We start from the raw sequence: 24,054 nt of genomic DNA on the forward strand, positions 1-24,054 counted from the left end.
CGAGCTCTCCGTTCTCAAAATACAGGGCTCCTGTATTTTGTATTTTCCTGTATTTGCATTACCCAAAGTTAAAAAGAAGTCAGCTGGTGGCAGGGCTTTTTCCTATCGGGCCCCGTTGTTGTAGAATAACCTAACTGCTGCCATCAGACAATCAGTCTGTTGAGTCCTTTAAATCCAAACTAAAAAATTAATCTTTTTGCCTTAACCTATAATTAGTTGCCTTTAAGTTGAGTGCTACACAACCTGTATGGTGGGTCGGTTTCTGTCCCAATGAATTTACCGAGCACTGTTCTGCCAACAAGATTATAGTGTATTGATTATTGACTATTGCAAACTGTTCTCTTCTCTCACGTCTTTTCTCTCTGAATTATATCTTCTTTCTCTTCTTCTGTGTATGTGAATGTTGTGATGTGAGTCTCCCTTGTGTGGATGTGCAGTCTGTCCTCCTCGCAGGTCTCCATGGTGATGGTGGTCACCACCTGGACACTGCTTGACATCCCCCTCGTGTTCTTCATATATCTTATAATTTCATTATAATTCTGTTATCCTCTTTCAATGTTGCATTGTGTAAATTGTGTACACACACCAACTATTTTACGTTTGTCCGTCTTGGGGGAGCAATCCCTCCTCTGTTGCTCTCCCTGAGGTTTCTTCCCATTTTTTCTCCCTGTTAAAGGTTTTTTAGGGAGTTGTTCCTTATCCGATGTGAAGGTCTAAGGACAGGATGTTGTATTGCTGTATTCCCACTGAGCAAATTTGTAATTTGTGATAATGAGTTATACAAATAAAATTGACGACTTGGCCAAATAACGGCTCAATTTCACTGGCCAGGCATTCAGGGAGACATGCGGCAGAGGTGTGCGTCTTGCTAGGAATGTCAATTGGTATACCCCAAAAACACCATTGTGCCCATTACCATTAACTGAGCGTATTGGTATGGACCTCGACAGGCCATTAAATAGGAGCGCATGCGGATATTGCTTTTGAATTAGTAATAGTAGATTATGCAATGTGCTGTCCCAAAGCAATGCCATGTGCAACATCTCGGCTAAAAGCATTGCGCAGGTACTGTCTCATGTAATCTACCACGTCAGACTCCCGAAAGAGATTCTGACGGACCAGGGCACATCGTTTAAGTCACGTACACCATGCACACTATACGAGTTACTGTGAATAAAATCGACCCGCATGAGTGTGTATCACCACCAAACAGACGGGCTCGTGGTGAGATTTAAGAAAACCCTCAAAAACGTGATTTGTAAATTTGTGCATGAGGACAGCCAGAATTGGGATAAATGGTTGGATCCTCTGTTATTTGCAGTTGGAGGGGTTTTTCACCCTTTGAGTTGCTGTTTGGCAGAACACCGAGGGGTATGTTGGACGGACCCAACTAAAGAACGCTGGGAGAGCGGTCCAAGCACCAGTAAAAACAAAGTATAGTACATCCTGGACCTGAGAGCAAAATTCCATACACTTGTGCGGTTATCACGAGAGAATTTGCTCCAGGCTCAGGAATATCTGCAGTGCCGTTTAACAGAGGAGCGTGACTGCGTCAGTTTGCACCATGGGAGAAAGTCCTTGTATTACTTCCAATGTCCAGCTCCAAATTGCTCGCCAAGGGGTAAGGACCCTTCGTGGTCACACAGCAGGTCGGGGATGTCGAGTATGAGGTTGTGCATAATGACAGGGGAGGTGCAACACAGATTTTGCACCTCAACCTCCTAAAAGTATGGGGAGAGGCGGTCCTGGTTTCTCTGGCCATGGTGGTATCAGAGAGAGATGAGTTGGGGCCAGAGGTACAAAAATCAAACAATCCTGCCTCCCTCCATTGTGGAACCCATCTGTCGCCCTGCCAGAAAGCCAAGGTTGCTGCATTGCAACAGTACTTTACTGATGTGCCGCCCCGCCCCCCCTCCATGACGCACAAACCTCATACAGCACCACATACCGACATCACCAGACATGACTGTGCACTCATGTCTATACCGGCTGCCCGAACACAAAAGGAACACTGTTCAGGCAGAAGTCAAGGCCATGCTGGAAATGGGGTAATAGAGGACTCTAGCAGTGTAGCCCCATCATGTGTAAGGCTGATAGGTCTATATGGTTCTGTATAGACTATCACAAGGTGACTGATGTATCCAAGTTTGGTGTCTATCCAATGCCATGAGTTGACAGACTCTTGGACCGGCTGGGCTCTGCTTAATTTTTTTTTTTATGACACTGGATTTAACCAAGGGCCACTGGCAGATTCCCTTGTTTCCAGAGTCTAAGGAAAAAAATGTCTTTCTTTACGCTGGACGGTTTGCACCAGTTCATGACACTTCTGTTCGGGCTGTTTGGAGTGTCAGCCATTTTTCAGTGCTTCATGGAACAGGTGCTGCCGCCTATTTGGATGATGTGATCATCCACAATAGCAGCTGGGACCAGCATATGCGGCAGGTGGTGGCGGTGCTCGAGTCATTGAGGCAGGCGGGACTCACAGCCAACCCGAATAAGTGCGCAGTGGGGTGGTGGGAGGTACGGTATCTGGGGTAGCAATTAGGTGGTGGGCTTGTGTACCCCCAGATTTATTAGACTGCAGCGATTGCAGCCAGCCTGGGGCTGGCTGGCTATTACAGGTGGTTCATCCACTCCTTTGTGGAACTGACTAGTCCCCTGACCTACCGCACCCAAAAGGTTGCCTCAGATCCAGTCCAGTGGATGGACCAGTGTCAAGTGGTGTTCGAGAGGGTTACAAAAAGCCTTCTGTCAGGAGCCGCTCCCTCTCTTTTGCCTTGCACACAGACACGTCAGACAGAAGGCTGGGGGCCATTTTGTCCCAGGAGGTGGAGGGAGTTGAATGCATGGTGATGTACATCAGCTGCAAGCTGACTGAGAGAGAATGGGGTTACAGCACTGAAGAAATAGAGATCCTGGCCATCAAATGGGCAGTCAGAGCCCTTACACTTGTACCTCCTGGGGTGCTCATTCACCCTCTGTTCAGACCATGCCCCTCTCCAGTGGCTCCACAGCATGAAGGATGCCAATGTGCAGATCACCCATTGGTATCTGACCTTACAGCCATTTACGTTCAAGGTGGTCCATAGATTGGGGATGCAAAAAATCATGGCTGATTTCCTCTCTCCCTTGGGCAGGGGGGCTGCTGTCAGCTGTATGTGGCCCCGGCCTAAGTGGGGCGGTGGAGGTATGTAGCAGTGGGGTTGGTTTATCCTTGGCTGCAAGTGAAGAGAGAGGGGGGCGTGGGTCACAAGAGAGTAGCGAGGCTGATTAGTGATCAGCCTCAGGTGTGCCTAACTAACAAACTGCCATATTCAGCAGTGAGGCTGGGTCCTGGACTGACACACTGACACCACAGCAAAACACAGATGGAGTGATAGAAGTCTCCGGAGAAAGAGACAGAAACGGAGAGAGAAGTCTCGAATGCTGCTGAGCACCGGCTAGTGCAGAGCGTGGAAAAAGACATTCATTCAACGCTAAGAAAGCAAATAGTGATTAAAGAAAAGGGTGTGTTTTCACCAACCCTGTGTCATGCTCCATCTCACGACCCTTCCATGGCATAAGCCTTGCCACAGCATATTACAGAAAACATTTTATGGTATCAAACTGTAGAATTTGCTGTAATTTTTTCTTCAGCATTCATCTTTCATTGAATTTGGGGGAAATAGCAGAGAGCAAAATCAGAAATAGGAGGATGTGGAGTGGATGGAAATGAAATTAGATTGGCTGTTGGGTTGACATACAGACACACCCACCTAACAGCAATGCTTCATTGGCTAGATTACACTTCCATTTCGAAAATGACTCCAGTCCCCTGAGACTATAAACACTTTAGAGACCTCATCCATGTTGCCTGACTCTTTTGTGTGTGTGTGTGTGTGTGTGTGTGTGTGTGTGTGTGTGTGTGTGTGTGTGTGTGTGTGTGTGTGTGTGTGTGTGTGTTCCTTTTGTACATGCATTTGTATACGTGCACATGTATTTGTGCAAACACATATGAATGTGACTCCACGTGTGTATTTTTACAAATATTGAGCAAGTGTCATACTTGCATATAGTTGTGTGTGTGTGTGTGTGTGCGTGCGTGCGTGCGTGCACGCACACATGTGTTTTGAGTGTTTGTATGCGTGTGGATTTACACACAAGTGTGATTGCGGTATGTGGTTATATGTTGATTTGCCTCTGCATGTCTGCGCATGTGACTTTCCACCTAAGCAATGCAGGTTTTTGTGTGAGCGCCTGTATGTATTTGTGGCCCAATGAGGTTTAGGCAGTGCCTCTATGGGTGGTAAATTACAATGCCCCAGCCCACAAGAGCCACGCAGGAGAGGCAAGGCAAATGGACTGATGGAGAGGCAGAGGTGTAGAACTGCAGAGAGTAAATTGCTACACCTTCTCAGCTTGAAGCAGTGGGCAGACATAGAAGAGTAAATGAATGGGTGTATCAAGAGGTGAATTGCTCAACACCTGCACCAGTCACAGAGGCAGAGACGTCATGGAGAGAGAGAGAGAGAGAGAGAGAGAGAGAGAGAGAGAGAGAGAGAGAGAGAGAGAGAGAGAGAGAGAGAGAGAGAGAGAGAGAGAGAGAGAATGAGAAAGAGAGGGAGTTATGTATGGACAGAGTAAAAAGAATACACAAGAGGTATTCTGCAACATTTGCAACTCCCGTACGGGAACGGGCTCGATAGAGGGGGAGGTAGACTAAAGGGATGGAGGACATGGAGAGCTGGGGGCAGAGTGAAAGATAGATGAAAAGCGAGAGGGATGGATAGATGTAGAGTGGAGGGTGGAGTGGGGAGACAGGAAAAGGGTTGAAATGAATTGCCACAAGCACCGCAGCCATCACAGCGGGATCAAATGAGAGAAAGAAAATGGAGAAAGGTCTGGAGGAACGGGAAAAAATGGTATCGAGGACTGATGGATGAAGAAAGATAAACAGAACAGATAGACAGACAGATAGACGGGGTTGGGTATTGTTCCATGTCAGACAGAGGCATGGAGAGAGGAGGAAAGGAGGACTGTGAATGGGGAGAACAATCAAATGATACAGAGAAGGTGAAAGGGTAGAGGACTCAGGGGGAGAGAGGGGAGATGGAGAAGCAGGGATACAGGGTAGATGAAGGGAAGGAGGGGGTTCAGAAGAGAAGAGAGGAAAGGAATGAAGAATGAGTGACAGGGGATGCAGGGATGGAAAGAATGCAACAAAGGGGAGTTAAATGTATTGTACATATTTTGGCAACACTGGCACAAAAAAAGTGCTTCATCCCAATACAGAAACTTTGAATTGAATTGAATTGAATTGAGGGAAAATGAGAGGAGGATAAGATGAAAGCCAAAGAAAAGTGAGGAGGGAGATTGTGTAGAAGAGCAAGTAAGGGATGAGAGAGGAAAAGAGGGCAGGTGTGGATGGAGATCGAGCTGTAAGAGCGTTAAATCACATTTTGTCATTACCCATGGTCATTGAGCTGATGGAACCAAATGAGAGGGTTGGTTGATGCGAGCAGACACTGACCCCTGGACCCCAGGAGCCCCTCGGAGACAAGTCAAATTCACACAGGCTTGATGTTTGTCTGACTCGCTAAGGCCGCTGGCAGCCACCACACAAGCCTCCTAGCACACACTGTGTTCCTACGGTCATCTCCCAGTCATACAGGAGTATCTCAGAAACCCATTCCTCTTCACATTTTTAATGTGAACAAAATCCCAGTGATGAACTGGCACTTTGCACGCTAAAAACGAATGGCTCTCAAACAGCTGGTTGCTGACTAGGAGCTCTCCAAACAATTTCCACTCCAGTGGAGCTACAGCAGCACACAATAATCGGTTATCAAGGAAAAGGCTGGACGTGTGCTGTGTTTGTGTTTGTGGTAAACACTTGAGTTTGTTCTGTGCTTTTCCTCTGTCTCTATATTGTGTGATTGTGTATTGCGTGATTACATTTGTGCTTCTGGTGTTTGTTTTGTTTTTTTTTTATCTTGAAGTCAACATACAAATCAAACAACCAATTTACATGACAAAGGCAGAAATGAAAAGATAGCTATATCTATAATGAATAGGTAAGTGGGCAGTGCGGAAAGGAATTGTGAAAGTGTGTCTGAACTAGCAATCAAAATGTCCACCTTATGCACTGTACCGTGTGTGTGCGTGTGTGTATATGTGTGTGTGTGTGTGTGTGTGTGTGTGTGTGTGTGTGTGTGTGTGTGTGTGTGTGTGTGTGTGTGTGAGAAACTTTCCCTACCTATTTGAGTATTGCTTCAAATAAGAATGTATTATTTTCAGGCTTTATCTGTCTGTTTAATTAAAGTGACGAAAATTAGGATAATTTCTCTGTTCTCTCTACAAATAATGATATGAGCTAATACTTTTTGTGGAAATGTTAATCATTAACAATAATAAACACGTTAATTAACAATTATTAACAAGCCAACAGACACCAACAGAAAGACACTGACACTGCCCCCCACCCCCTTTGACCCCATCTCCACACCACCACATGACATACATCTACATACATGCACAAACACAGTTTGATATATCCATCTGCCCTACTGTGCCCTCTGTACATGGACAGTTTGCATAAACCCCACACTACCCTGGAAATAACTCTTATTCTGCAACAACTTCTCATTCTGTAAATAACTTATTTATAAATTCTCATTTAACATTTTGTAAATAAGATACTGGCCATATTCCTAGTGTTTCCACCTTATTGCACATATTTTTATTTATTTTTGTTTTATCTTGTATATATACACTCACTGGCCACTTTATTAGGTACACCTTGCTAGTACCGGGTTGGACCCCCTTTTGCCTTCAGAACTGCCTTAATCCTTCATGGCATAGATTCAACAAGGTACTGGAAACATTCCTCAGAGAGTTTGGTCCATATTGACATGACAGCATCACGCAGTTGCTGCAGATTTGTCGGCTGCACATACATGATGCGAATCTCCCGGTCCACCACATCCCAAAGGTGCTCTATTGGATTGAGATCTGGTGACTGTGGAGGCCATTTGAGTACAGTGAACTCATTGTCATGTTCAAGAAACCAGTCTGAGATGATTCGACCTTTATGACATGGTGCGTTATCCTGCTGGAAGTAGCCATCAGAAGATGGGAACACTGTGGTCATAAAGGGATGGACATGGTCAGCAACAATACTCAGGTAGGCTGTGGCGTTGACACAATGCTCAATTGGTACTAAGGGGCCCAAAGTGTGCCAAGAAAATATCCCCCACACCATTACACCACCACCACCAGCCTGAACCGTTGATACAAGGCAGGATGGATCCATGCTTTCATGTTGTTGACGCCAAATTCTGACCCTACCATCCAAATGTCGCAGCAGAAATCGAGACTCATCAGACCAGGCAACGTTTTTCCAATCTTCTATTGTCCAATTTTGGTGAGCCTGTGCGAATTGTAGCCTCAGTTTCCTGTTCTTAGCTGACAGGAGTGGCACCCGGTGTGGTCTTCTGCTGCTGTAGCCCATCTGCCTCAAGGTTCAACGTGTTGTGCGTTCAGAGATCTTCTTCTGCATACCTCGGGTGTAATGAGTGGTTATTTGAGTTACTGTTGCCTTTCTATCAGCTCGAACCAGTCTGGCCATTCTCCTCTGACCTCTGGCATCAACAAGGCATTTTCGCCCACAGAACTGCCGCTCACTGGATATTTTCTCTTTTTCGGACCATTCTCTGTAAACCCTAGAGATGGTTGTGTGTGAAAATCCCAGTAGATCAGCAGTTTCTGAAATACTCAGACCAGCCTGTCTGGCACCAACAACCATGCCACGTTCAAAGTCACTTAAATCACCTTTCTTCCCCATTCTGATGCTCGGTTTGAACTGCAGCAGATCGTCTTGACCATGTCTACATGCCTAAATGCATTGAGTTGCTGCCATGTGATTGGCTGATTAGAAAATTTGCGTTAACGAGCAGTTGGACAGGTGTGCCTAATAAAGTGGCCGGTGAGTGTATATATATATATATATATATATATATATATATATATATATATATATATATATATATATATATATATATATATATATATATATATATAATTCTTTTAGCTTTTACCTTACTCATTGCCGTTAATTTTTGCCTCATGCATCAACATACCAAGACAAATTCTTTGTATGTTCTTGAACTACTTAGCAATAATTCTGATTAGTGTCTGATAACAGACACTAATGGCAATTTCAATAGCTTTGGGTGTCCACATAAAGCACTATATAAATGTAATCAATTATTATTATTATTTGAATTGTTTTGATTTCTGACAGGACTGCTACCAAATGAACAAGTTATAGATCAGAAGTCCCAACCAGTGCATGGTCTATCTGGAGGAGATTATCAGTGTATCAATGTATTAACAACTGAAGCATCACTCGTCTGTGGCCTACAGACAAGTAATAATAATATTACCATACTGCCATACTGGTTACCAGCCAAGTCAAATAGAGTAAACCAGTTGACAGAATTAAAAGTTGAGTGAAAATTTTATTTTTGTTTCATACAGCGTGTTAGGTTGTTTGGAGAACTTTTTTCCTATAGCGTTTTCAATTCATAAACAAATAAATAAAATAAAAAACAAGATCTTATGTATGCATATAAAGCTTAGGCAGCGTGGGTAAAGTTGAGAATTTGAAGCGACGCGTCTCGGGGGCGCTCCAAATTCTCAACTTTACCCACGCTGTGCCGCTCGTCAATGTCAGCCTCCTGTTGACTGACCAATCAAATCCCTTGAGAGGCAGGACTAACATTTGCGCAGCTGATCCGCACACAACAAAATGGTGAAATATGGAGAAGCAAATTGTCCTTGTTTCAGAGCCTCTCTGTCTTTATGACCAAGCCAACAGTTATTACCATGATGGAGAAAGTTACTCACTGTCCTCCAGGCAGCAAGTTGCCTCATGCAGATGTCCGGTGAGCAATGTTATCGTTGCGTTGACCTGTTAGCTTTTAGTGAATGCTAGCAGACAGAGCTTCAACTAGCATAACAGGTGGTGGCAGTGTTGATATTGCCAAAATGTTGTGGTCAAGGATTTCCCTTGCAATTAGCTGACCACCAACGCACTGTTGCACTTCGTGGTCAAACTTTGTCGTGCCTTGCAACAAGAGTGACATTACCTCGTCCACTGTACGAGCGACGCTCACAGATGCGCCTTACTGTTTTATTGTGGAGAGCGAGCAGCCTTAAACCGCCTCTAGCCACTGACGCTCTTGGTAGAGTTCTTCAGCGTACCATTTTTGGTACTTGGACCTAGCACATATGCCTCTAACTATACTCGCATATATCAGGGGAATGTAATTAAAATTGTGTCATACACCAATCTGGGGAGGAAAAAAAATACTGCTGAGCGTTCATAGTTCAATATTTCAAAAACTGAGAAAGGTCCAGTCTGTACGAGCACTCTCGCTCTGTAAGTCACTGACACAGCCTACCTTTAATGTTTTAAAAGAGCCATCATTTGTGTCCTTTGCGCTATCAATCATTTTGAAACAGGGGTACCAATTTTTTTTTCAATTTTGAATGGAATTAATGGAGTCATTGAGTCTCTTCATCCATCAAACTGGAACAAGCGTGACACGGTTGAGTACTTACCACCTAAGGCTTGTTTCATTACAAAATCCATGGTTCCTGCTGTGTCCTTTGTACTTTCTTCTCAACGCCAAAACGAGCTGTGCATGTAGCCACCCAAACCTGGGATCTCTCTGTCTCTGTCTCTCTCTCGATCCTTTTCTGTCTCGGTGCGTCTTAGTGTCTACTGCAGTTCTTCCTCTCAAATGGACCTGTGAAGGAAAAAAAACAGAATAAGAATTCTACACTAAAAACTACAAACTCACCCTTTTTTATCATTTCCGGTTTGAAAACATTGCAATAATACAGATCAAAATCCACGCACAATAAAAAAAACACCTCTTCATTATCTGAATTGAACAAAACCATTACATGGTATTAAAACATGCTAATGGGTGAAAAGAAGGAAGATTGTGACCAGAGGGTCCAAGTTTTTATCTTTGGTCCATCTAGTAAAGTTTGGGTGGTGTGAATTAGACACACTATTATTGCTTCTCCATTATGACCAAATAGTAAGGGAATATGAGCAACCCAGCCACTGAGGATGCACAAGCCAGTGCATCCTTAGTGCCGGTCCCAAGCCCGGACAAATGGGGAGGGTTGCGTCAGGAAGGGCATCCGGCGTAAAATCTTTGCCAAATCAAATATGCGGATCATAAATAAGACTTACATACCGGATCAGTCGAGGCCCGGGTTACCAACGACCGCCACCGGTACTATTAACCAGCAGGGTGTCGGTGGAAACTATGCTACTGTTGGGCGAAGGAGAAGGAGAGGAGGAAAGCATGTCCAGAGGCAGCTAGAGAGGAGGAAGGGTAGGCATGTGGAGGTGAGAGTTGGAACTTTGAATGTTGGCACTATGACTGGTAAAGGGAGAGAGCTGGCTGACATGATGGAAAGAAGAAAGGTAGGCATACTGTGTGTGCAAGAGACCAGGTGGAAGGGGAGTAAGGCCAGGAGTATTGGAGGTGGGTTCAAACTCTTCTACCATGGTGTGAATGGGAGGAGAAATGGGGTAGGGGTAATTCTGAAGGAAGAGTATGTCAAGGGCATGCTGGAGGTGAAGAGAGTGTCAGACAGAGTGATGAGTATGAAGCTGGAAATTGAAGGTTTATTGCTGAATGTTATCAGCGCATATGCCCCGCAAGTTGGGTGTGAGATGGATGAAAAAGAAGAATTCTGGAATGAGTTGGACGACATGGTGGAGAGGGTACCCAAGGAGGAGAGAGTGGTGATTGGAGCGGACTTCAATGGACATGTTGGTGAAGGGAACAGAGGTGATGAGGAGGTGATGGGAAAGTATGGAGTCAAGAAGAGAAATGTGGAAGGACAGATGGTGGTCGATTTTGCGAAAAGGATGGAAATGGCTGTGGTGAATACATATTTCAAGAAGAGGGAGGAACACAGGGTGACGTACAAGAGTGGAGGAAAGTGCACACAGGTGGACTATATCTTATGTAGAAGGCACCATCTAAAAGGGATTGGAGACTGCAAGGTGGTGACAGGGGAGAGCGTAGCCAGGCAGCATCGGATGGTGGTCTGTAGGATGACTTTGGAGACCAAGAAGAGGAAGCGAGTGAAGACACAGCCGAAGATTAAATGGTGGAAGTTGAAGAAGGAAGACTGTTGTGTGGAGTTCAGGCAGGAGTTAAGACAGGCACTGGGTGGTAGTAAAGAGTTGCCAGATGGCTGGAAAACCACTGCAGAAATAGTGAGGGAGACAGCTAGGAAGGTACTTGGTATGTCATCAGGACAGAGGAAGGAAGACAAGGAGACTTGGTGGTGGAATGAGGAAGTACAGCAAATTATACAGAGGAAAAGGTTGGCAAAGAAGAAGTGGGATAGTCAGAGAGATGAAGAAAGTAGACAGGAGTACAAGGAGATGCAGCGTAAAGCAAAGAGAGAGGTGGTGAAGGCAAAGGAAAAGGCGTATGGTGAGTTGTATGACAGGTTAGACACTAAGGAAGGAGAAAAGGACTTGTACCGATTGGCTAGACAGAGGGACCAAGCTGCAAAGGATGTGCAGCAAGTTAGGGCGATCAAGGATAGAGATGGAAATGTGCTGACAAGCGAGGAGAGTGTGCTAAGAAGGTGGAAGGAATACTTTGAGGGGCTGATGAATGAAGAAAATGAGAGAGAGAGAAGGTTGGATGATGTAGGGATAGTGAATCAGGAAGTTCAGCGGATTAGCAAGGAGGAAGTGAGGGCAGCTATGAAGAGGATGAAGAATGGAAAGGCAGTTGGTCCTGATGACATACCTGTGGAGGCATGGAGATGTTTAGGAGAGATGGCAGTGGAGTTTCTAACTAGATTGTTTAACACAATCCTGGAAAGTGAGAGGATGCCTGAGGAGTGGAGAAGAAGCATACTGGTACCGATTTTCAAGAACAAGGGCGATGTGCAGAACTGTAACAACTACAGAGGTATAAAGTTGATCAGCCACAGCATGAAGATTTGGGAAAGAGTAATAGAAGCTAGGTTAAGAGGAGAGGTGACGATCAGCGAGCAGCAGTATGGTTTCATGCCACGAAAGAGCACCACAGATGCGATGTTTGCTTTGAGAATGTTGATTGAGAAGTATAGAGAAGGCCAGAAAGAGTTGCATTGTGTCTTTGTAGATTTAGAGAAAGCTTATGACAGAGTGCCGAGAGAGGAGGTGTGGTATTGTATGAGGAAGTCAGGAGTTGCAGAGAAGTATGTAGGAGTGGTGCAGGATACGTATGAGGGAAGTGTGACAATGGTGAGGTGTGCGGTTGGAATGACAGATGGGTTCAAGGTGGAGGTGGGATTACATCAAGGATCGGCTCTTAGCCCTTTCTTGTTTGCAATGGTGATGGACAGGTTGACGGACAAGATCAGGCAGGAGTCTCCATGGACGATGATGTTCGCGGATGACATTGTGATCTGTAGCGAGAGTAGGGTGCAGGTCGAGGAGAGCCTGGAGAGGTGGAGGTATGCACTAGAGAGAAGAGGAATGAAAGTCAGTAGGAGCAAGACGGAATACCTATGCGTGAATGAGAGAGAGGACAGTGGAATGGTCAGGATGCAAGGAGTGGAGGTGACAAAGGCATCTGAGTTTAAATACTTGGGGTCAACTGTCCAAAGTAACGGGGAGTGCAGTAGAGAGGTGAAAAAGAGAGTGCAGGCAGGTTGGAGTGGGTGGAGAAGTGTGTCAGGAGTGATTTGCGACAGAAGGGTACCAGCAAGAGTTAAAGGGAAAGTTTACAAGATGGTTGTGAGACCAGCTATGTTATATGGTTTGGAGACAGTGGCACTGACGAAAAGACAGGAGGCGGAGCTGGAGGTGGCAGAGTTGAAGATGCTAAGATTTTCACTGGGAGTAACGAAGAAGGACAGGATTAGGAACGATTATATTAGAGGGACCGCTCAGGTTGGACGGTTTGGAGACAAAGCAAGAGAGGCAAGATTGAGATGGCTTGGACATGTGTGGAGGAGAGATGCTGAGTATATTGGGAGAAGGATGCTGAATATGGAGCTACCAGGGAAGAGGAGAAGAGGAAGGCCAAAGAGGAGGTTTATGGATGTGGTGAGGGAAGACATGCAGGTGGCTGATGTGACAGAGGAAGACGCAGAAGATAGGAAGAAATGGAAACGGATGATCCGCTGTGGCGACCCCTAACGGGAGCAGCCGAAAGTAGTAGTAGTAGTAGTAAGGGAATATGAGCAAGACATTTTAATGGAACTGGGACAGAAATCACTGCCGTGTCTGTCAGTGCCCATGACAGACTTTTGAACTGAGCTTAAATTTCACGTCTCCAGTTTGGCATTGCAGATGGAAAGGGTTTTCATTTAAGTTTATTCTGACATGTTCACAATAATGCTGTGTTACCCACTAGCTTTAACAACTAAGACAGATCTCCCACACACCCTTTTCCCGTGTAAAACACACATCACACCAATGTAGGAACAGCAATTGATTGAATTTTCTAAACTCTCTCCCCTTGTGACAGTAATATCCATTCAGTAGAGACACCCAGGTTAACACCGAGGCTTCTCATGTCAAGTCACTGTATCTGACCCTATTTGTAATATGATACCCATGGATAAGTCATCTTCTCTTGCTTAGTGATCAAAAATGTTTCACATTAAAGGAAACGATATGGCTGGTTATGAATAGATGTATCTTAACATTGAAATCATAAAAGATGATCCATATCCAACCTGCATGCAAAATGAGTTAAACTGCACAAGTACTCACACATGCACATGTATTCAAGCCACACACACACACACACACACACACACACACACACACACACACACACACACACACACACACACACACAATTCCCCACCCCCCATGCACGCATACACATTAAATGTAGTAACAAAGCTGTTTTTTTTACAACAAAAGGTATTAATACTCTTAACATGATATTGTAGTGAATTCGGGGGACAACGCAACCACAGGAACTGCCGCGGCCAGGAAGTGAACCCGTATTGCCCGCACCGCAGGAGACATCGCTAACTGCTCGACTAAAGGGTCAGACCCGCCAGCCAGCGGCCAGCGTGTCTTCTTATCCATGCATGTTACAATATCTTCCAAATTTTGAATTTTTGTGTCACAACACTCAAAAATGTGTAATCGATTTCAAATCAGTGCTAATACTTCATGAGGCGTTGTTCTAAGGCCCTGCTAGACCCTCACCGACTGTATGGCTGCAGTGTGATGTCACACTTCCGGAATATTCATCATGATAAAATACTGTCTGTGTAGCTGCAGGAATGATGTACACAGGCTAGCATCTACAGCACAACCTGTCCTGTCCTCCTAGTTTCCCCATCTACCATGTCAATCAGAGCCAATGCCACTGCATACATTTTCAACACACCCCTGCACCAATGCCACCAAAACAAGTTCCTCTGTTATCACTGCAACAGACAAACCAATGACTCATTTCCATTTTAAAGCAAATCCTCTGGCTCTACCTGCCGGGTCCTGGTTTCACAGCAGGCGTCTTTTCAGTTCGCCCATATCTGCCTGAGCTCAGATGAGATGGGATGTGGGGGACTGTGCAGCTTATTTTGCAGGGGACAGGGCAGGACGGTGGGGTGAGGTGGGCTGGGAATCCATTTCTCAGTGTGACCGGATGCCTCAGGTTATGAAGCCGTACCTCATTCCCATATAAACGCACACACACACACACACACGTGCACAAACTCACACACACGCAGAGGCCTTTCATACAATGAAAAAGGGATACCTTATTTTTCTAACTTGGAGGGGAGGTGGGGGTGGGGGGGGTCATACATCTCATATCCCTCCAGGACACACTCACATACACAGATCCCTTACAGGCACAGATGTATAGTGAAAGGTCAGAGGTCAGGGACTCCTGCAGTGCTGCTATTAGAAAAGTCTTTTTCAATGTTTGAATAGAGGGAGGTACTTGGAAGCAGTGGCTTTGTCCAACTATCATTTCCATTTGAATTACAATGGAAAGAGAGTAACGAGGAAAATTGGAAAAAAAAAACCACAAAGACACTGGCTTCATTATAGTCAAACTGGACATGACAAGACATTATACTTGGTGCACTGGTGCTGATACAGTATCTCACTATATCTAAGTGTTACTAGAAGCAGTAAGATAGTTAGTACGTACTGTTTCCCATCATCTGTTGTTTCCTGCTCTCTGGCCTCTCTAGAATAAAAAAGCAATGTCAGTTTGATGGAAAATGAATCTAAAAAGAAAACCATGTTTGCCATGGTATTCTATTAGAATAGACCTGACCTGGTATTGGTGCCACAGTCAACATTTCTGTCAACATGACTTTTTAATCACATATACTACATGAACTAGAGTATGTTTTTAGTATATATTTGGTGGTAAGAAGACATCAGTTGTAATAGTAGAAAATCAGCCATATGTGAATAGCTTTGTGTGTATGTAGAGTCTGTTTGCTATGGTGCAACTGGGCTGAAGAAGGCTTCAATTTTGGTTAGTGACACACACACACACACACACACACACACACACACACACACATACATACATACATACATACATATATATATATATATATATATATATATATATATATATATATATATATATATATATACCAAAAAAATGTAACTGTTTGTCTTTGACAGTCAATTGTGTGGATTTGGAGGAAACAGAAAATATATTTCTTCATTATTATCATAGTGAGTTACCCCCTTCAATGTGAAGCACTTTGGGTGTCTAGAAAGGCGCTATCATCCATCCATCCATCCATCCATTGTCTTAACCGCTTATCCTGCTGTCAGGGTTGTGGAGATGCTGGAGCCTGTTCCAGCAGTCACACATACCCAGCATAATGCAAATCCTTTCAGTGTCAATTGCCAGACTATTCTAATGCAATATAAAAACAATAAATAACTTTTAACTAGAACATGTTGTTCAAGAATATTAACAAATAAACAAGTGTATCTTATGGACTGTGATGTGGGAGACTTGAGTTGTCAGTATTAATGTAATTATTATTATTATTATTATTATTACGTGTCACTTTAAATCCTAAACAGGAGCAGTAGAGGACAGTATTAAAAAAATCACAACTTCCTGCAGAGAAGATTCACTCCTAAAAAAAAAAAAAATTGCACAAAGCCAATTAATTATTCACTGATCCCATGAAAACACACCTATGACCATACACTTGAACACAGGCATAAACACAAGAAAAATGCACACACAAACACATGAGAAACACACAAGCAAACACACCAACACATGCATACAAGAGCAGCAAACCACATGAGCATGTGGTCTCTAAGACACACACACACACACACACACACACACAGCTCTATCTGAGATCTTTAATATTGTCCCAGCGATAATGGTGTTATCAAACTTAGCTCTGGTTGTGAGATCACAGCACGCCTCAAAGGCAGAGAATATCGCACAAGACATATGAACAACACAAAAAGAAAAAACAACAACACACAAATCCAGGAAATGGGACTCCCTATCACACCAAACAAACGCAGACATAATGACTGAGAACAACAAAGCCTTGGGAGAGCGGCACCGTATTATACTTCTCAGTCAGCAGATCAAGTCTGGGGAGCTCCCGTAGAAACCATCTGACCTGCCACACACACACACACACACACACACACACACACACACACACACACACACACACACACCTTCCTACAATTACAACTTTCACAGTCAAACATGTTTCTGCACAAGAATATAAAACCCGTCAGCCTCAGTATGAAGCTACATGTGTGGGTTTTGTGATGGGAACATTCAGGATGTACAACCATCGCTCTGATAAATACTCTGTTCTTGGGAGGAAATGAGACTTTGCAGCAGCTGTGATGATTCATGTAAAACAGCCTGAAAAGAGGAAAATCTAGATAAACAAAAATCAAAACAATTCGTTTTGTCATAAAGGTCATCGTTTTTGGCATGTTTATGCCTGCAGGTAGACATCGTCTCCATTTACAGTTACAGATGCAAAAAACAACAACAACAACAACAACAACAACAAAACAAAAAACATTGTGGTATATAGAGCACAAACCAGATGACTTACCGTCTGATGACAGCTAGAGGTCCAAACAGTGTCTGGCAGATGCAGAACGGGAAGAGTAAACTGGACCTCACTGGTTCTGTGGCTCAAACTTCCTTTATAAGATCTTTTCTTTCTGTTCTGTTTGGCTCATTCTCTTGCTCACTGTCGTTCTATGACACTCGATTCTCTCTAGAAGCCCCCCCCCTCTCTCTCTCTATCTATCTCACACCATCCCTCACTCACTTACACAAACTGACACATCATTATTTGAACACGGCCTTTTTCTCACCTACTCCTCACTTGCTCGTTTTCACTCTCTCTCTTTCTGAAATACACACACACTGCCCCCCCACACCCACACACACTGCCCCCCCCACACACACTGCCCCCCCACACCCACACACGTCCCATCCCCCCTACCGTCTCCTTCTGGATTTCCACTCACTCAATCTCTTTCTCTAATAACACACAAACACACATGTGCAGACAGGGTCTCGCTCTCTCTCATTCTCTCTCTCTCTCTCTCTCTCTCTCTCTCTCTCAAACACACACACACACACACACACAGTCCTTGATTAATTGATTGATTGATGCTGCAGTCAATGGTACTTTCGAACAAGCCATCTCAAGTGTTACCGCACAACATACAAACAACAAGGTGTAAAAAGTTGTGTGTGTGTGTGTGTGTGTGTGTGTGTGTGTGTGTGTGTGTGTGTGTGTGTGTGTGTGTGTGTGTGTGTGTGTGTGTGTGTGTGCAGCACTTCTCTTTATATGGAACAAATGGAGAAAAAAAAAACGTCCCAAACTGACAAAATCCTTTGCTTTCGGTATGTAAATCAAGAAGCAACACACAGCATGTGAGCCACACAATACATGCACACTACATGAATATGATAACACAAGTATAAAAAGGGGAAATTCATCAATCATTATTCTTAGCTGCACTCACAACTTTCACTCACCGCTCTGTGATTCAGACATCATATCAGCTCCATTTAAGCAAAATGGTGATGTGTGGTCCAGTTGGTTAGTGCTGCGGTTTGACACAACTAGTATGTGTTGGAAGGACACTGATAAGAGTTTCCCCCCACAGCAGCCCCATCTCATAAGCCAGTGCTATCATCCAGCTGCGTGCCAGTGAGATCCAGGCATGTCTTTTCATTTCCAACCACGCTCTTCATCTGCTGATTTCACCCAACACTCTCAGCCTCAGAGGCTGCCGTCTTCATATAGAGTCCATACAGTCTGCATAGACATACAGCTGCCTCGCATCATGTGCCCTGTGTGTTCATGTAATGTACTCTTGAGACAACAGCAGTAAGAAGGGTACTTACACAAACAAGCAAGTGTTTGTAAGCAGTTTGAGATGTAGTTAAAATGACGTTTTACGAGATGTGATAATGATGGGGATGATATAATTTCCCCCCCTTTTTTTTGATCCCCCCCTTTTTCCCCCTCCCCAATTGTACTTGGCCAATTACCCTATTTTCCGAGCCATCCCGGTCTCTGCTCCACACCCTCTGCCAAGCCAGGGAGGGCTGCAGGCTACCACATGCCTTCTCCGATACACGTGGAGTCGCCAGCCGCTTCTTTTCACCTGACAATGAGGAGTTTTGCCAGGGGGGAAGTAGCGCGTGGGAGGATCATGCTATTCCCCCCAGTTCTCTCTCCCTAACTGACCAGAGGAGGCGCTAGTGCAGCAACCAGGACACATACCCACATCCGGCTTCCCACCCGCATAACTGGCCAGTTGTACCTGTAGGGATGCCCAACAAAGCCAGAGGTCAAATGGGGATTCGAACTGGGATCCCCGCGTTGATAGACTGCCATGCCACCCGGACGCCCCATAACTTCCCTTGAAGAGGGATTTCTAACAGTCAATTACAGACCAGGACATGCAGAGCTAGAGGGTTACACAGATTTGGAAAAGTAGATTTTATCAAAAACAGTAGGCCACATGTCGTAATGCCTCACAGGTTTGAATGTGGCTTACTTTGTCTTCCTCGTGAGCTGTCCAATCTCTCTTTCTTTCTTTAATGTCAAGCCCAACCGCAGTCCGCCTAAATAGCATAAAAACATCACATAACGATCCTCTAATAGCGGCCCTTTTGAAAAGACTGATACTAAGTGCTAATCACAGCATCGGCCACCGGGAAACGAAACGGAGGCTCGGAGGTTGGCAAAGCATGTGAGGGTTTTTATTGTCCCACCTCCTTATACATCCCCACCACAAAGGCCCGAGAATACTCCACTGCAATCCCACTTACATAATTTCTTATCAGTTAGCAGTACACTGCAAAGCAAGGCAGTTCTCTAACATACTGAACTTCTCCATTCTCCTCCAGCATACATGTTGAATGGGGGGGGGGGTACCTTATGTAACCTTCCCTTTCACCCTGAGCCAAATAAATCAAGCAATTGCTGCCTATAGCGCTGAAGAGCAGCCCCCCACACACACACAACCACCCACCAAACAACACACAACCACCCAAAAAGCACACACACACACACACACACACACACACACACACACACACACACACACACACACACACACACACACACACACACACACACACACACACACACACACACACACATTTTTTTTCAACAATGAGGACAGCACACTCTTGGGGTTGACAGCAGCACGTGACATAGGATATTGTTATCTAGCCTGGGCAGAACAACGCTCCTCTCTTGGCCAATTAATCGGCCAGTGTTTCCGCACCGTGCCTATCCATGGAGACTGGAAACAGGGCCATACATAGCGACGCGGGAAAGGGGGCACAAGCGTAACGTATATGGATGTGGCAGGCACTGGAAATGTGTTGGATACTATGCTGCGCTGCACAACCACGGAGTGCAGCATATTGGTATAAAGTCAAAAAGAGCAACACTATTATTTGCATACTGATGATGAAAAAATGGTGGTAGGTGTCCTAAAAGTCACTACACCCTTTTATGATTTGTCCTTTGAGGTCTCATAGCGCCACCCCCAACACTTTTGTCTCTCTAATAGCCCCACTGCTCCACCCATGGACATTCATGACAAATGGATCAGTGGACATTGCTCTGTGGTTAGTATTAAGTAGTCTTGTTCATACTGTTTTTACACCATTTTCTGAATTATAGAGACCTGCTATATGCAAATTCTCCAATGCAGCATCTTGTAAGATTTTTGATTTTGTTAACTCCATTGAAGAGATTTATTATTACCTTCATTCCTTTACTTCTAATGTCTACTTAACTGAGATATACTGGAATATAAATGTATAAATGTCTAGTGAGCAACCCAACAAGGCAAATTTCTTGACTGTGTAAACTACTACTACCACTACTTTCGGCTGCTCCCGTTAGGGGTCTCCACAGCGGATCATCTGTTTCCATTTCTTCTTGTCTTCTGCGTCTTCCTCTGTCACACCAGCCACCTGCATGTCCTCCCTCACCACATCCATAAACCTCCTCTTTGGCCTTCCTCTTTTCCTCTTCACTGGCAGCTCCATATTCAGCATCCTTCTCCCAATATACCCAGCATCTCTCCTCCACACATGTCCAAGCCATCTCAATCTTGCCTCTCTTACTTTGTCTCCAAACCGTCCAACCTGAGCTGTCCCTCTAATATAATCATTCCTAATGCTGTCCTTCTTCGTTACTCCCAGTGAAAATCTTAGCATCTTCAACTCTGCCACCTCCAGCTCTGCCTCCTGTCTTTCGTCAGTGCCACTGTCTCCAAACCATATAACATAGCTGGTTTCACAACCATCTTGTAAACCTTCCCTTTAACTCTTGCTGGTACCCTTCTGTCGCAAATCACTCCTGACACTCTTCTCCAACCACTCCACCCTGCCTGCACTCTTGACTGTGTAAACTGAATTGGCTTAAACAAATTATTTTTTTTTTGTTTTTGATTTTGTTTTGCCCTTTTTCTCCCCAATTGTATCCAGCCAATTACCCAAGTTTTCCGAGCCATCCCAGTCGCTGCTCCACCCTCTCTGCTGATCTGGGAAGGGCTGCAGACTACCGCATGTCTCCTCCAATACATGTGGAGTCACCAGCCGCTTCTTTTCACCTGACAGTGAGGAGTTTCACCAGGGGGATGTAGCGCGTGGGAGGATCATGCTATTCCCCCCAGTTCTCCCTCCCCACCGAACAGGTGTCCCAACCAACTAGTGGAGGCGCTAGAGCAGCAACCAGGCCACATACCCACATCCAGCTTCCCACCCGCAGACACAGCCAATTGTGTCTGTAGGGACGCCGGACCAAGCTGGAGGTAACACGGGAATTCATACCGGCGATCCCCATGTTGGTAGGCAACGGAATAGACCGCTTCGCTACCCTGACGACCAGCTTAAACAAATTCTGAATCTGATTCAGATCTGTGCCAAAGACAACAGAAGGCACTGCAGAGGTCCTTATATATCCTACACCAGAACTGTACGCTGGGATCCAGTCATCGAAAAGGTTGTCGTGGAGGGTTGTCATTTCCGTAGGTGATAAACACAATAACTGGTGTTCACGAGATTCTTCTTGTGTACTTGTACATTAGAAAATATATTGCCCCCTGTATGAGCAGGCAGGTTACTACATCCACCGCCATGCAAAAGCATCCTGCATTAGTTGTTTCCTGCAGAAGCCAGTGAACAAAAACCTTCACTCCATATGCATTCCCAAACAATTCCTCTTGCAGGTGGATGTGAGAAGCAACTGCATAGCAGGCAAGATTTAGACCTTATACAACAGCTGCATCAGTGTGCCATCAATGTATTCCTAGACAAAAAAACCAAACAAAAAAGATATTATGCAGTGTGCATCAGTCGAGACAACTGCATGAAAGAAGCATTGCATGTCAGTCCCCAAAGGGGGACATCATTTCATCAACTCAGACTGATGAGAGCTGACGTCAAGATGCATTTTTCATCATCATGACAATATTTGTCCAGTGATTATGACTATTTTATCCAAGGATACACAAAGAAAATTGAAATACATCGGGTATTTAATGACTAGGATAATGAGTCACATTACTTATCACATTACTTATCTATTTTACATCTGATTGAGGTATTTAGTTGCATGTGGTTTGAGATGCTGTATATCTGGAGTTAATGAGGGCTGGCGATGCAAACTATACACATATATTGAAACAAAAGGTTGTTACTGTATAAAAAGATGACCACCAAAGGTAAAAGTTGAATCAAAAAAAAAAAAATAAACTTACACCAAATTATACCAGAACTACACTAAGGGTTTGCATCAACCTACAGCTGAGATTGTGTTACGGGTGACACACACTTTTAACTAGTTTCAAGGACAGATGTTAAGAGAGAATCATTGTTGCGGTCAGCAGTAAGCCCACCCGACTTTCCTTTCAACCCTCTGCTTGATGAGCTGACCCCAGGGGACAGCTGACAGGGCCTAAATGGGAAAATCAACAGATGGAGATGGACAAATGGACCAAGATGGATCCCCATCACATGCTGTTCTCGCAGAGGCACAGACTGAGGTTTGCATTACTCCACCCAATGGCTTACTTCCCCCAAGCCACTCATTTTCTAGCTAGCGGCACTCAGGGAAATGAGTAGATGCAACTCAATGCAGCTGTGGCTATGTAGCTATACGGTGCTATATAAGACGCTTTCTTTGCCAAGAAGCGCTCAGCGTTTGCCCATGTTCCTGCTGGCGCAACACTGGAACACTGATTCTAAAACCTCATGTAGCAAAATTTTGACTACAGTATTTTGTTTTGTGTGGATTTTATTGAAATTTTCCTGTATTTTACATACTTGTATACATTTATATTATTCGTGTGAAAAAAATTTTGGTTAACTCTATATTTTATTTGTTTCAGTTTGACTAATCAATTAAACTAAATGTAAGTTCAATGAAGTTATACTTAAAGTTAAACAAAAAACTAAGTCTAACTGACCTACATTTTAAAAAGACAACTTCTCCTGAACAATTATCTGGCCCTTACACCTTTTTTTTTTCTTACAGCTTTTTGATCCCCCCCCCCCTTTTCTCCCCAGTTGTACCCGTCCAATTATCCCACTCTTCCAAATCGTCCTGGTCCCTGCTCCATCACCTCTGCCAATCCAGGAAGGGCTGCAGACTACCACATGCCCCCTCCAATACATGTGGAGTCACCAGCTGCTTCTTTTCACCTGACAGTGAGGAGTTTCACCAGGGGGACTTGGCGCATGGGAGATTCACACTATTCCCCCCAGTTCCCTCTCCCCCCCGAACAGGCCCCCCCACCGACCAGAGGAGGCGCTAGTGCAGCGACCAGGACACATACCCACATCCGGCTTCCCACCCGCAGACATGGCCAATTGTGTCTGTAGGGACATCCGACCAAGCCGGAGGTAATACAGGGATTCGAACCAGCGATCCCCGTGTTGGTAGGCAACAGAATAGACCATCACAACGAAACAGACTGCCACGCCATCCGGATGCCCAACAGACCTAAATTTTAAAAAGACAACTTCTTCTGAACCCAATCTGGCCCTTACATTTTTTTTTCTCTTACAGCTTTTAAATATCACATGACGTATCGTCAGATGAGGGAGGATTTAAGGACATTTGCTCTTGACAATAACCTCTAGTTTTAGTTTCTTGGTCTATTTCACATGTCTAGGTCTCGGTCAAACTAATTCCCCAGCCCATACGATGCAGCCCCCTTTCATTATCAAGGGTGAGTGGTTGGATGTTAGAGGAATGACACCCTACAGATAGCTCTGTACATACCCGCCACACACACACACACACACACAAAACCACACCTAGAAGAGTGATTGGCTCCCCCCTCTCTTTCGACAGCAATCCCTTTTTCCTCATGTCCCTTCCTCTTGTGTTTACAGAGAGACGCTGACAGTCCAAGAGACGGCGCTCACACACACGGGGGGGGGGAATTATTGAAACTGCTAAACTAAAACATGTCGAGGTAAG

General features: G+C 44.6%; 1 protein-coding gene across 1 annotated transcript in view; it reads right to left on the bottom strand.

Annotated features, from left to right (window-relative positions):
- LOC130114488 (complexin-2) overlaps positions 1 to 9,714 on the bottom strand; it is a 31,606-nt gene extending 21,892 nt beyond the window's left edge. The window contains exon 1 of the mRNA XM_056282371.1: positions 9,604 to 9,714. Within this exon, the coding sequence (XP_056138346.1) occupies positions 9,604 to 9,634 (31 nt within the window). The 5' untranslated portion in view covers positions 9,635 to 9,714. The remainder of the gene's footprint in view (positions 1 to 9,603) is intronic.
- Between the last annotated feature and the right edge of the window lie 14,340 nt (positions 9,715 to 24,054).

This window comes from Lampris incognitus, chromosome 1 (genome assembly GCF_029633865.1).
Source record: "Lampris incognitus isolate fLamInc1 chromosome 1, fLamInc1.hap2, whole genome shotgun sequence".
Taxonomy (NCBI): domain Eukaryota; kingdom Metazoa; phylum Chordata; class Actinopteri; order Lampriformes; family Lampridae; genus Lampris; species Lampris incognitus.